General features: G+C 28.2%; 4 protein-coding genes across 5 annotated transcripts in view; 2 read left to right on the top strand and 2 right to left on the bottom strand.

The window, feature by feature from the left end:
• Positions 1 to 3,308, bottom strand: part of LOC146541066 (uncharacterized) — a 48,391-nt gene extending 45,083 nt beyond the window's left edge. The window contains exon 1 of the mRNA XM_085196511.1: positions 3,005 to 3,308. Coding sequence (XP_085052637.1) covers positions 3,005 to 3,175 — 171 coding nt within the window. The 5' untranslated portion in view covers positions 3,176 to 3,308. The remainder of the gene's footprint in view (positions 1 to 3,004) is intronic.
• A 178-nt stretch (positions 3,309 to 3,486) lies between these two features.
• On the top strand, positions 3,487 to 10,392 carry LOC146541065 (uncharacterized). 2 transcript variants are annotated; one of them, XM_085196534.1, is made up of 3 exons: positions 3,487 to 3,965; positions 4,220 to 4,975; positions 5,688 to 7,902. In XM_085196534.1, exons 1-3 carry the CDS (start codon positions 3,666 to 3,668, stop codon positions 6,909 to 6,911), a joined length of 2,280 nt encoding a protein of 759 aa, XP_085052660.1. In that variant the 5' UTR covers positions 3,487 to 3,665; the 3' UTR covers positions 6,912 to 7,902. The 2 variants fall into 2 exon arrangements, with proteins under 2 accessions (XP_085052660.1, XP_085052650.1); XM_085196524.1 differs by lacking the exon at positions 5,688 to 7,902 and adding an exon at positions 8,352 to 10,392 and having other exon boundaries at positions 3,490 to 3,965.
• Positions 10,393 to 11,460: 1,068 nt separating this feature from the next.
• Positions 11,461 to 13,881, top strand: LOC146541064 (uncharacterized). The gene is made up of 2 exons (XM_085196546.1): positions 11,461 to 11,714; positions 11,825 to 13,881. The coding sequence occupies exons 1-2, from the start codon at positions 11,547 to 11,549 to the stop codon at positions 12,635 to 12,637; spliced, it is 981 nt and encodes a 326-aa protein (XP_085052672.1). The 5' UTR covers positions 11,461 to 11,546; the 3' UTR covers positions 12,638 to 13,881.
• The window catches only part of Cpr50Cb (Cuticular protein 50Cb), a 26,742-nt gene continuing 25,220 nt past the window's right edge, over positions 12,907 to 14,428 (bottom strand). Inside the window, exon 6 of the mRNA XM_085196557.1 lies at positions 12,907 to 14,318. Coding sequence (XP_085052683.1) covers positions 14,214 to 14,318 — 105 coding nt within the window. The 3' untranslated portion in view covers positions 12,907 to 14,213. The remainder of the gene's footprint in view (positions 14,319 to 14,428) is intronic.

The following is a 14,428-nucleotide window of genomic DNA, read 5'->3' as shown; positions in this document are numbered from 1 at the left end:
ATTTAATAGCATTAATTGTCCAATACGCATCCAGTACATATTGTAGCAGGCTACCTAGTGTCTAGACATTCCGTTCCTCACGCACCATCGAATTTTTGTAACATTTATTGTGGCGGAACACACTTGACACAAATCAATATAAGTAATAATTATTTCATTCCCCCGTAAGAAGATCGAACATACGTACAACCATCGACTGGTTTACAATTGACAATGTGTTAAGCATTTAATACTAACTGATAAGCATTTGTATTTATTCGTATTCCTTTATGGATTTGTGGATTTATTAATAACCCTCATTTATTTACCTTCAAATATAATAATCGCAACCCCTATTATGACTTTATTTGTAAAAGAATCGTGTCAACAAACTATTGTATCAATATAGATTTATATTCAAATGCTACAGAATTTTATGTATCAATATATGTACTAGCGACCGATTGCGGCTTCGCCCGCTTGAATTACATAATTATTTATTTACTAACCTTTATAACTTTTGTGTTGTAGGTAATAAAGCGCAAGAGTGAGTTAGTCAATTAATTATTTAGTTAGTTGGTTAGGTTGTATGCGGGCGGAGCCACGATGGGGCCGCTAGTAATTTCATAAAACAGGTAATTTATAGCAATTTAGTGCAACATAACACTTTATATTAATACTAGCGGACACGCGCAGCTTCGCTTGCTTATTTAGGGGTGAATTCTAATAAACCATGAAACACGTGTTCAAATTTGAAATTTTATAATAATCGGTGGCGTTTTAAAGATTTTTCCATACAAACTTTCAACCCCTTATTACCCACCCTTAGGGGGAGAATTCTAGAAAACGATGAAACACGTATTCAATTAAATACTTTTAAAAATCTAAATTTCAAATTTTATAAAAATCGGTGCCGATTTAATTTTTTTTCCATACAAACTTTGAACCCTTATTTCACCCTTTTAGGGTTAAAATTTTTCAAAATCCCTTCTTAGTGGATGTCCAGATTACGAAAGTAAATATCTGTCCAAATTTCACGTTACTACCGTCAGCGGTTACGGCTGTGCGCGCGTCTTACCTCAGTCAGTGAGGACAAGTCCTTTTATATATATAGATAACTATTTATTTATAACCAATTGAAATAAAACAGGCTAAAGGTCTGGAAATAAATAATAGAGAACATCATCAAACACCATTGAGCCATCTCTGAGGTTAAATTCCACTAACGCACAGACAAACACAAATTGTATTTCATATTATATTACTTCAATTATATTAAATTAGAAGCCGTCGCCGTCGTCGTAGCGCTGCGGCACAGCATCTAACTGTAAACACAACACAATCGAAAACACGGTTGTGAGTTCGATTCCCGGAGGAGAAAGAGTTATTTTAATTTTCTAGCTCTGGTAAGTAGACAAAGCGTGGTCATAACCATTACTCAACGCGTATTATCTCGAAAATTAAGCAGAAAATTCTCTCTGGCTACCTTACTATTACCATTCCGACTCAAGGAAATTAAATATTTAGTATTTTCAGGTCTTCGCTTTGGTGTTGAGGCGAACGACGGGGTGAGTTCCGACACTCAACACGCAATGCCTCCAGAATTCGATGACGAACTGAGTGTCGTAACACTAGGTTCCCTTTGTGTATCCTTCATTACATTTCACTTTACTAACTGATATGGAATAAATAAATATTCAAAAAATGCTTCTCTAAATGCTATTTTGACTAACGTTACTTGAATTTTACTTTGACTATTGAAGAAGTAAATAAAAAATTCAAGAAATTTTGGTATAAATTTTGATTAATGTGTCATGGATGGTATGGTATGGTTCTTTAAATCTGGCGTTCCGAGCGTTGTAATGGATAACAAATTGATAAAATTATTCCTTTACTGTCACTGCTATATAACAGCAAAAACAAGTATTTACTAATTAATAAACAGATTAGTAAAAAGCAAAATTAAAAGTAAATTACCTTGAACTCATTATAAGTTTTTTTACTAAAACCTTAACTATATTTATTATTATTATATTCTATTATCCAGATGATTAATGACAACAATTAGTCCAGTTAATCAAGTTTCTACTGTAATTATTATAATAAAACTGTAATTCATCACTGTTTATAAAGGGAAGCTATATGAAAAAAATCAATTTTAGAGGCATTTATTATATAACCCAAAGATATTTTCTTTAATATCATAAAGTTGTGAAAACACACACACAACATAATTTAGATAAACAAATAATTGGTATTGTGGTTCAAACATGTGAAGCTGCAAACGCTTCGATAGTTTGAAATATAATTATGCTTATTTTTTAGCTTCTACTACTACTATCTACATGATAGACAAAAAGAAAACATACTATTTATTCAAAGTTTACTACTATAGAAATATGAAATACTGTAAAAACAAAAATAATAAGTTAAGCCTATTACACTTTTTAGGAATATTTAACAAATAAAAATTTAAGGAAATTGAATATAACATGACATCTAACAATGTATTATTTTATTTAAAAATAAAACGTGTAATATTTATAATGAAAAGAGCAACAGTTTTTTGGTGGTTCATATTGTCTTGCAAGAGTTTGATAGATTTCAGAATACTTTTTATATTTTACTGTTTTCAGCTTGTGTAATAAAAGCAAAAACCAAGGATCATAGTAATTGATGCTTATATTATGCTTTAATTATATAATGTTAAATTATATAATAAAACTTACAATTTAATGTATCTTTAAAGAACTTTTATATTAGAATTAATAAAATAACATACTTTAAGTACTTTGGTTTGAACAGATAATATGATTTTATTTAAAGGTCACATAAATATATTAAGATGTTATTTGAGCTGAACATCAATAAACTCTATAATAGATTGTAGGCAGACGTTAAAGGATGTTCAAGGACATGTATGCAGTATTAAGCACCGCAGTTTTAAGCTATTACGACAACATAACCTGAACAACATCTGTCAAAGTGTATAAATATATTTATTTTATGTGCCATTAAAACTGACCTCAAGCTCTTGGTTGCGACATTTGTCTTCGAGTTTTTTAAAGTCTCCATCACTACTAGTAGGTTCATCTCTGGTAGCAGTCTCCGTACCCTCAGATAAAACTTCTGTAGCAAAATTCGTAATTTGTCCCTTCAAGCTGCTCAAACTTTGATTTAAATTAAGCCAAGACATTTTAAACACTTGCAATTAGGGCCACATATCACAGATTAAAGTTTGGCATCAAAATATTATTGAAATTTTGATGTAAACAATAAATAAATCGCATTATTTTCGCAAATGACAAGACATTGTCTAGTTGGCAAAACAAGAATTTTGACACTTTGTATTTCATGATAATAATTTAATATTTTTATTTTGCAATCATTTTAGTAAATAATTATACGATAAGAATATTTTACATTTAATTAGTTTTGTACATATTTTAACTTTATTTGAATTCTGTAATTAATACATCACATTATCTGTATAATGCGACGGCATCCATTATGGCTGACTTAGCTTGACAATTAAATTGGTGCTTGACGTTGTGTCATATAGCTATTTATTTTATTCTGCTATTATTGTTATTTTCTAAATATTTCGTATATTTTTACTAGATTATACTGTGAATCTATTTATTAAACACTTACTGATGTAAATTCTGATATAAATTAATGGTATAATGGAGCAAAATTTCATCAAGCGCAAGGGGTTACGTACCTATACAAAATCTTCGCAAAAGGCTAATAATACGCTTTTGGACGAAGGCAAAATCAAAAAACCGTCTGCTAAAGTTCCTTTAAGCACAAAAGATGCGATAAAATATCTTTTAGAAGGAACTTTGAGGTTACGAGTATGCAGATACTGCTTAGGCGTTACTAGTGAGCTATCAGAACTAGATGAAATCCTCGTAATAGGAATTCATGGTTCAACCCACGAGGTAACTATAAGAGACATGGTTGCCAGCTTTCATCCTTATAAGGTGAGATTTGACAAATTAATAAATTTCTTAAAATTCTATCACCTTCACTCACCAAGCACTGTATCCCGCACACCAGGGTTGTAAACCATTAAGTAAAATAATATGAAAAAGTGCTTTGTGTAGTAACATTATTACTTAATTGGTTTATCTGCCGCTTAGTGATATGATTTATATTCATCTCTATGTCCACCTTCTTATAGAGTGTGAAGCTTAAAAGTAACATAACTGATATATTATACATATATTTATTACAGGTTAATGAAGATACAAATTTCCCTAATAAAATATGTACTGATTGTGTTAACCATTCAATAAATTGCTATTTATTTGCTCAAAAATGTGAGCAATCTGAGCGAGCATTGCGTAACTGTTTTGATGATATGTATGAGAAAATAGATAAGCTGGACTCATTGGAACCCATAAAAAAAAGAGGCAAAAGAAAACGAAACCCCAATTACAATAGGTTATATACAGAGCATAACAATGTAATAAATTATGCTGAACCCATAATAAATATTGTTAACATAGACAACTTTCCTATACCAAGTAATGAAATTAGTGAACTAGAATGTCAAAAGTGTTGGCAAGTTCTACCAAATATGGAGTCTTTGGTCAATCATGAGATGTCTCACCCTAAAACTATGTGGTATAATTGTAAATTGTGTGGCAAATCGTTTATAAAACGGTATCTTTTGAAAAGACATTTAAAAGAACAGCATTTACTTGCTAATGAAGATAATATACAAGTAAATATGGAAAATTTTAAATGTAACAAATGTGGTTCTTTAAGTATTACATTAGGAGACCATTTACAACATATGGAGAAACATAAATTCAAAGTTATGTTGAAAGGATTGATGGAACGTAAGGTTGATGATTTGTGTTCCATTTGCTTGGAGAAAGGGTCTAGGTTATCTAATTTGGGTGACATTATCAGTTTATATGGTGGATACCCAGGGTTAATTGGAGATAGATCTATCCACAATATTGTAAATGCAACAATACCAGAAGTGAGTACCTTTTAATTTCTTTTTGCAAGATAGGCATAGGTAATTTAGTGTTATAAACACTGTTCCCTACTCACAATTTTTTTGAGATTTTGTGTATGTATTGAGTGGTGAAGCTCAATGCTGCTTTTTGCTTGTCACTAGAGTGGGTAAACAAAAATAATTCATTCCCTTGATTGGGAATTAACCCAGAATTGTTGCGGTAACCATTTCACAACAATATTATAATATATTTTTTATAACTTTATTAATAATCTTAGAATTTTTTAAATTGTTATAAATATTTTGCCTGTTATAAAATATATATTATTTAAATATACATTTGATTACTATAACTTTATTGTAGCAGTTTATATTTATTTATGAATAAATGAAATTCAACAATAAATATATAATTCTTGTATAAGAATGATATATTTATTTTTCTAGACCTTGTATAAGCTCATCAAGCTAATTTGTTTAAAAACTGAGGAAAACTCAGTATCAGCTCAATTTTATATTCACTTTTGTTATTCTGCATACATCAGGGTGTGTAGAAGGAACCTGTGGTGATTTGATTTGTATTGAGTAGCGGAACCCATCAACTCGCTTAGTATTGTTACCAGAGTGAGGAAATGAAAATAATTTATGTCCTCCCAAGTGGGAATCAAACCCACAATCATCCGGCTTACAATCGCGCATTGCCACGACTTTTGACATATTATGTATTTTCTAGCAAAATTCATATAAATACAGAGAGCTAATACTCTCTAATCCGGTGGCCATTTTGAAAATTATGCAAAAGCAACAACTTGAATCCAAAATGGTGGAAAAAATTAAAATGACATTCGAATTTTCAAAACCGATTCTGAATGAAATTTATTTAGGATTAGATAATTGTCTTATAGAATATGATTTTGCAAAACCTCTATTGGTGAATCCATTTCAACTAAAAAACAAAGATTTTAATAAAATACCTGAAGCAAATTTGAACATAAATAACATAGAAGTTATTAGAACAGAGTATAAAAAGAATAATTCAATGGCGACAGATGATAAAAACAATGATTTAATAAAAATCATACAATCTTGTAAATTATGTTGGATTTTCAAGAAACCTACTTGCAAAGATTGTTTAAACGCATCTAAAAAGAATTTCAAAGAAACTTGCACTTTTGGAAAATACACTTTGTGTAATGATAACAATACACCAATTAAAAATTCAAATACTAATAAGAAAGAGAATTGTGATCTCTGCTGGATTTTTAGAAATTTGGGTAAATGTGATACCTGCAAATTTACTATAGGAATATCTGGAAGTGAAACTACTAAAATCAATATAAATGAACAAAAACAGCCAAGCAACTTACTTTTAACGCCGAAACCAGAATGGAAATGCAATATTTGTTTGACTATCAACAAAAATACATGCAAATGTATATGTTGTGATAAACACAATGATAGTATTGAGAAAATGTCTGTTTCCATTCAAAATTATACATTTTTAAACAAATGTAATGATTCCTATGTATACAATGTCAAAGAATTTAAAAATACTAATGACATACTTAAAACTGTTCAAGAAGCTTTACCTAAAAGTGTTGGTGAATCCAAATATGATTTAAATTTTAATAAATACCCCAATATTGGACAAAATGCCGTAAATATATACAAAGCACAGAATAATAATTTAACTAAAGTTGATAATAATTTTATAAATGAAGATGTTTCAATGGACATAGAAATAACACCAAATTATTTTGATGATCAAATTAAAAATAATGGCATAGAAGCCATGGATTTTGAAGAAAACGATACTTTATTAAATAATCAACAAGGAATGCGAAATTTTACACAACATTGCTCAAAAAGCATTGATTTTAGTAATAGGCCAGGATTTTTAAATACTAGACGAGTTAAGAGACCTTTGAGAAGAATGGCTACCCCCTTCCAAAAGTGAAAGGAATATATTTAACTTATTATATCTTTGCATAAAGAATATGTATATTATACTTCTATTACACAGATATAAATTAGTTTCGAAGGAAAAATATTTGCTTAAAATAACTTTTGAGTTTTAGAGACACTTATAGTATACATTTAAATAAAAGAAAGCTAAAATTGTAGTAGTAAAAAAAAGATTGAAGTTATTGTTTCTAAATGTAAACTTTTAAAAAAATTCTATATTTCTTGAAATATTGTAATAAGATAAATGAAAAGTAAATATTAAAAGAATAACTGTAAGTATAGGTTAAGAAAAAAAATTGTTTACATTTGTTTACACTTTACGTGGTTGGCGTTTTCGGATTTTTTTGTTGGGGGGTTTGTTAATTAGATAGTAGAACTTAATATTGGGGTTCAATTAACTAACTCTAGAAAAACACATATTTTATGTAGATGATCTTATTTAAAACTGAACTTACGCTCACATACAAGTAGGTAATCATAATCACATAAAAATATCAGCAAAAAATATAAAACATATCATAAATAATATAAATTTAATATTATTTTATTTATTATTTTTTTTAAGAGCATAAAAGCAAAAATACTATCCGTGTATTGTATTGTAAGTAACTAAAAACATTTCAATTGAATATTTTTCTTGGATGAATGCATTTTGCTAAACTAAACTTGTACATTTGCACATTTATTGAAATGACATAACAGTTCTAAGAACAGACACATCAAAATCTCGTCTTCCAACCTCATTTCCGTTTCGAAGGCGATTTAAAATTATTTTATTTATTTATTATATGTCTTTTGCGGTTGCTATTTTTATGTGATATTCATTGAGTGGAAAATTACAAATTGTATTATTATACTTACCCTTATTTGTATATAAGTTTAGTTTAAGAGTAGAAGGTCTCTGGACTATATGTATACTGAACTTCATTATCTGATGTACATAAAATATCAGTGATAAAATAATATGCTTATATTTAAAATAACTACTTTTTATAATTTATTTATACCTTATTCATTTTATTATCCATATTTTTTTCGTTTGGTATTACCAGACTAAATCATAGAGCATTAATACATAGACCAAAAACAGCGCAGAAGAACAAGACTGTGACTATAAACGTGACAGATTGTGAGCTCGATTCCCACTCGAAGAACTGAAATATTCAATTCCCTGATCTAGTAACCGGCAGAAAGTGGGGAACGGAAATGTCTTAACGGGAACGAGCTGTCCAGGCACAGGGAACCGTAAAAAACCGTACCGAAAATTGTTAAAAAAAATTATAAACTATTGGTTATACTTTCCTTAAATTTGACATTCTTTAATTTGTTTTTCGCTTCTTTATTCTAGCATGTGCTGTAAATACTTATAATGGTATGTTCCTATACAGCTTTTTTCTATTTTTATTTTATAACTTTTATTTTTTTGTTGCAGATGACCTTTGATAGCTACATTGGGACAAAAATTTGCGATATATGTTTAAATAACGTAATCGCCGCGTACGTTTTCATATTTAAAATAAAACACGTCAGAAATAGATTAGGAATGTGTATTAGTTCTACATTAGATAATTTGAAAAGTGTTGACTTAGATAAAAATCTTATGGTGGAAATTTCCAAACAAACTATTTTACCTTATTTTAAAATTGACAATTTTGATGACCTTTTGATAGATAATACAGGTGATAAATATAATGTTGAAGTGTTAGAAGACGAATTTAGGGAAAAATCTGATTCAGACAGTGATTTTGGTAGTGATAGTATAGATAGCAGTGTAAACGCGAGCCTAACGGACGATAACGAGAGTATTATTGAGAATCCAGCTAGAAACGTTTCAAAGACTTATATGAGTAAGAAATTAGTTAACGGTTACCAATCCAAGTATGAGGATTCAGTCATTGATGACATTTGTAGTGAATTTTTAACATTTAAAAAGAAAAAGCCTGTGAAACGCGCTCCCTGCAGGTATACATGTCCGTTTTGCAATAAACATTTTATTTCTGACTATTTCATAAAGAAACACATTTTGAAACATGTCCTGGCGAAAGTTCAATGCGATACATGTCTTAAACAATTTAAATCTAAATTCCATCTTTTTGAACATAAAAAAATGGTTCACGTTTTGAAAAATGAGAGCTTCGTAGCCTGTAATATTTGTGGCAGAACTTTCTCGAAGGCGTACAAATTAAAAACACACTTGAAGTGTCATAAAATAAAAGAGTGTCACCTGTGTGATAAAGTGTATTTATCACAAAAACATTTCGATGTCCATATGCAGAGACATGCGGTCAAATTCAGTGTATATAAAAATAATGATACGCAAACGTGCAGCTTCTGTGAGAAATCTTTTTCAAACGAAAATGAACTTTCTTTACACGTAAATAAGATACACTTACAAATAAAACCATATAATTGTGATATGTGCGATAAACAGTTCTACACCGAATATAACCTGTGCAGTCACAAAAAGTTGCATAGTCTGCATTCTAAAGAAGTTTGCGAGTTTTGTAATAAAAACTTGAAGTGTAGGAAAGATTTGGTCGTTCATGTTAGGAAGCATATAGGTTCTAAACCACATCAATGTCCAGTGTGCAGGAAATCGTTTTATTCTGACACTAAAATGAAAAAACACATGAAAATTTTACACGGCGGCATATTTTGCTGTAGATTGTGTAAAACAGTTGTTTCTAGTCATCTAGACTTAAAAAACCATATAAATGTGGTGCATGGCTCTATGTAGCATTCACTTGAGATTGAATTTCAATCTACGGTCTTACAGATTTAAATTCAAAACCCTCATTAAAATTCAAATACAAATCTTATTTTAAACGAAGCGATAAAATTATTTTCGGTTATTTTTTTTTAATTTTAGCAAAATTATTTGTGTTAGGAAAATTATTGTTTTATCTTTTTTGTCTTTCAATACTGAAGTAGTGATATAAAAAAATGTGCCTATTTGTATAAAAATATATATATAATATATTGTATAAAAATAAATGGACATTAGTATATTTTTCCAAGAAGTACAGTTATCGTATGTTTAATATAATTTTTCTAGAAATTATTGTACATATTGAGTTTTTAGTGATATTAATTCATTGAAATTTCAGATTTTTACTGTAGGTGTAAGTTTTTTTTGCTATAGTATTAGTATTGCCATTTTTATTTAAATATAATTTAATATGAAAATAACCCAATTTATAAGTAGAGGTAAAAGAATGACAACACTTTTTTTAACAAACCAAGGTTTAGGGTAAAAAATAGACTACGTTACGTTACGACTACGTATATATTTAAATTTAAGTTTCAACCAAATATAAGAGAATATAACACAATATTATAGAACTTCTTTGATCTATGAAGTTTTATTATTGTTGCAATAAAATTCTACTGGCCTTTTTTATGTTTATATTTAAGCACAATTACAATTTATAATGAATTGCATTAGATATAGATAAATACATTATATTAATAAATTCAGTTGTTTTATTGATTTCTTTAAAATAAAGAAGCCATCTTTTGTTAAATTTGATAATATTAGGCCATCACTGCAAAGTTGATAAATCCTTTAATAATACATTAGTATTATTATAGATTCACGCTGCATCCCATTTCCGTTTCAAATTCTCGAGGAATTGGCTGTTGAGTGGCGTAATGTGTGTGTGGAAAGAAAAAATTTAAATATTTCATTCCCAGGAGTGGGTGCCCTTCATCCCACCACCTTCGCATGTATACTTAGCTACACGCTTGTGCCCTGCGCTACGACGGCCCATATAAGTAGATAATATTTTATTATTGATAGTATATAAAACTGTCAGTATAGAAAATGTTTCATGTAATTTTGCTCTTCTATATCTTCTAAAATTCTTTATATTTTTATATTAATAAAAAAATAACACGCAGTGCTTCCAGAATTCGGCTAAAATTTTCCCGATTTCCGGAGTGTCTTAACACTAGGCTTCCTCTGCCTATCCTGCTACATGTGGGCATCAGCGAGAAGCTGAAATAAAATTATCCTTTGCGGATCTGAATTGTGGGGACACGTACGGAAATAAATACAAAATATTTGTGAAGGTGTCTTATATCTATTTAAACGAAATGCCTTCAGAATTTTGAGGAAAGTGGAGAACGAAAATATCTTAATTGGAACTCGTTTCACTAGGTTCCCAATGGATTCAAAGGGCTAAGTGCGAAAACCAGCATGAAGCTAAAAAAAAGATAAGTTTTAATTAGAAAAATTAAAAATAAAACCATTTCTAATGAGTTACTTATTATGTAACTGTAGTTAAAGATTACGCAATTATAAAGTAAAAGATAACATAATAAACCATTTTTTTTTCTTTTCTGTTATAAGTATTTCTAAACTATACGTAAAATGGAGTAAAAAGGTAGTTTACTCAATAAAGTTTTACTATTTAATAACATCCTAATATTGTTTTAAAGGTTTTAATATTCACAGAGTTTGAATTTTAAATAATTCGTAACAATTCATGTTTTCTTCATTTCAACTAAAAAAAACTGGGTATTTTTGCAAAATACGTAAAACGAAACGCAAACTACTTGTCAATTTAATTTTATACCCAAACTTGAAAACTTTCGAAGTTGTTATTTCATATTATTTCGAATTGAAATGGAGTTTATTAATTTATTGCTAAGAGGACAAAGACAATTATGTTTCTTATGTTTTAATGAAAGCCACACAATGTTCAATATTTCTTCGAATTTGGAGATAGAAGAAAAGTTTTTCGACGCAACTTTAAGTTTATCGGAAATGGTTAAATACTTATTTCCTTACTTTGTAAGTTAAAACTATATTTTTAATCAATTTAAATGCAACTTTATGTTTAAATTTGTCAATTAATTGTTTAAAATTTTTCTATTAACTATATTTCAAATAACAAATTTCAGGATACAACATTATCTCAAGCATGTGAAAATTGCTTCGATCTTATTCTCAAAATGTATATCATTATTAAAAGAAACTCAATAATAAAAAGAATTATAAATATTATAATAGATAAATTAAATGAAGGTTTAAATTGGAAAAATAATATTAAAAACATATATTTAAATATTAATTTAAATAAAATAATGACTGAAAATAGAGAAAAAACTTATAAATCTTGTGTAAAACCAAATAATGTTGCAAATGAAAAATTAAATATTGAAGAAAATTCAGAAAAAAATGCATTTCCTGTAGGAGACAAACAATGTCTACAATGTTTTAAAACATTTGAGAATAATAAACTATTCAAAAATCATATACGGGGTCACAAAAGGCAACGAGAGCAAAAATACTATAATTGTAATTACTGTACTTACCGCAGCTTATGTAAGACATCTGTTGACGGCCATATAAATAAATTTCATATAAAACATCGACCTCATACATGTCAAATATGCTACAAAAGCTTTTATCATAAAAAAAATTTAATAGTACACAAAAATATTCATAGTCCCAAAAGAAATGAAATATGTGAAATTTGTGGTCTGAGGTTTATACATAAGAAAAACTTGTTAGAACATTTAAAATTACATGATGGTGTGAGGCCTTTTGAATGTCACATTTGTGGAAAGAAATTCATAACTTCTGGCCGTAGATTGGAACATGTTAAAAGAATTCATAGTGAAAAAACTGAATGTTGCTTGTTATGTGAAAAAAAGTTCAGTTTGGCTAAAGAACTGAGACGGCATATGAAAAATGTTCATGCTTCATTGTAAAAAGAAGTTTACTTTTTATTTTGTCCATTAAAAATAGTAAAGCAATTTGTTGTGTGACTTTTGTTAACTGATTTATATTCATTATAATTTAAAACATTTTGTGTAAAATAAAATGAAATATCCAAGAATCACACATTCTTATAGGTACTTGATTCTTTTAATCCCTGTAATCTTTATACTGATATATTCTAAGAAATTGCTTTCAGCTTTAATTGTTTGTTCTATTTATTTAAAAAATAATATAAAGTATATCATAGTAAAAGGCTACCAACAATTTCTAAAAAAAACTTTATTCAAGAGAAAATTACAAATTTTGCCTCATTATTATAATAAGTACAATAAGTACACTAAGGACTCTTCTATAAATTATGTCATAACATATTATGAAACTTAAAATTTGTTGAATATCTGACAATGGCAGTATATAGTTTTGTCAATCTAAATTTGGAACTTGATCTAGATCCGAATCTTACAAGTGTTATTAATCAATCTAGTAATATTTTATGTCTGACATAATTTAAAGACGATCGCATAGTATTGAGTATTTTACAACCTTAACAGTAATGCTACAGTAAGTTATTTCAATGATTATAATCTACGCCTATACATTTTATATAGGTTTTGAACATTCATTGTTATACATTCAACTAGTAAAGAGGTATAACTTATTTAGGAACCAAAAAGAACCAAAAAATTGTATGTAAATATAATATTTCTTACACTTTTTTGTAATTTTCTAAAAGTTCTAGGAGTTATACCATCTTCACTGATGATTTTTCATTCCAACAAAATTTTAACAAATATGTAAGTACTACAAGGCAGTGTAAATATTAAAATACTCTTTGTATACATATGTATCTTTGATAATTCTTAAATAAAATTGGCAGTGTTTTAACAACTTACAAAGAAAAGAGGTTTTGATAGTACATTTTTACTCTATTACTTAAATTAAAATTACAACAAATTGTATGTATATTTTGTTTTTTTTCAAGTCGATTTGAACATGCAACTGTGGTTATATTTGCAAAATACCTCCCAAATTTGAAGTTAGTTAAATTTCTATTTTAATCGGTAACTATAATACTTAATGGTTAAACCAATAATTTATGTATGAAATATGTATAATGTTTGATGAGGATGAAATTCATAAATATATTTAAGTGGTAACTTTAAATATGGTAACATTTATTTTATGTGGTGTAATTTATTTAAGTGATGGAAAAATTAAATTCTTTTTTTCAAAACTTGTCATTATTTGAAAAATGTCAACATATATAATAGGATAGAATATCTTCATATTTGACTATGGTAACTAATTCCAACTTTTCAGTTTTAAAAGTATCTTAATTATTAAGATACTTTTAAAACTAAAAACTATTTTCTTTTGCTTAATTTATTATTTTGTATAATGTCAAATCAAATTCTTGCCATGATAAAAAATCTTTCAAAAATACTTTTTTTTGTTCAAATAACATGAAAAATTATATTAAAATAAAATATTTAAATTTTATGGCAATATTACACCACTATATCAAATCTTAACATACATATATATGTTATATATGTATATAAATATTTAATATTGGTACCCCTGGCTCGGTGGTACGTATGGCTGGCCTGGTCCCGGGGAAGGATAACCGTTTGGTTGGTCTGGGTATCTGGCCTCACCTTCGTAGGTTACCTGGAATTAGATGTACTAATATTTTTAAAACTGAAGAGTTTATTTAGTTGGACGCGCTTATCTCAGAAAATGCTACCATTTTGAAGAACGTTTAAGTATAATATGTTATA

The sequence above is a fragment of the Heliconius melpomene genome, chromosome 1 (genome assembly GCF_056956725.1).
Source record: "Heliconius melpomene rosina isolate 202511_hmr_F chromosome 1, ASM5695672v1, whole genome shotgun sequence".
Taxonomy (NCBI): Eukaryota; Metazoa; Arthropoda; class Insecta; order Lepidoptera; family Nymphalidae; genus Heliconius; species Heliconius melpomene.
Note: the sequence above shows the minus strand (reverse complement) of the source record. Positions and strands in the feature narration are given on the sequence as shown.

Coding starts and splice junctions, on each gene's coding strand:
- LOC146541064 (XM_085196546.1), top strand. CDS start 11,547: ATGGAGTTTATTAATTTATTGCTAAGAGGACAAAGACAATTATGTTTC. Junction 11,715..11,824: donor AATACTTATTTCCTTACTTT/GTAAGTTAAAAC, acceptor AACAAATTTCAG/GATACAACATTATCTCAAGC.
- LOC146541065 (XM_085196524.1), top strand. CDS start 3,666: ATGGAGCAAAATTTCATCAAGCGCAAGGGGTTACGTACCTATACAAAA. Junction 3,966..4,219: donor CCAGCTTTCATCCTTATAAG/GTGAGATTTGAC, acceptor TATTTATTACAG/GTTAATGAAGATACAAATTT. Junction 4,976..8,351: donor TAAATGCAACAATACCAGAA/GTGAGTACCTTT, acceptor TTTTTGTTGCAG/ATGACCTTTGATAGCTACAT.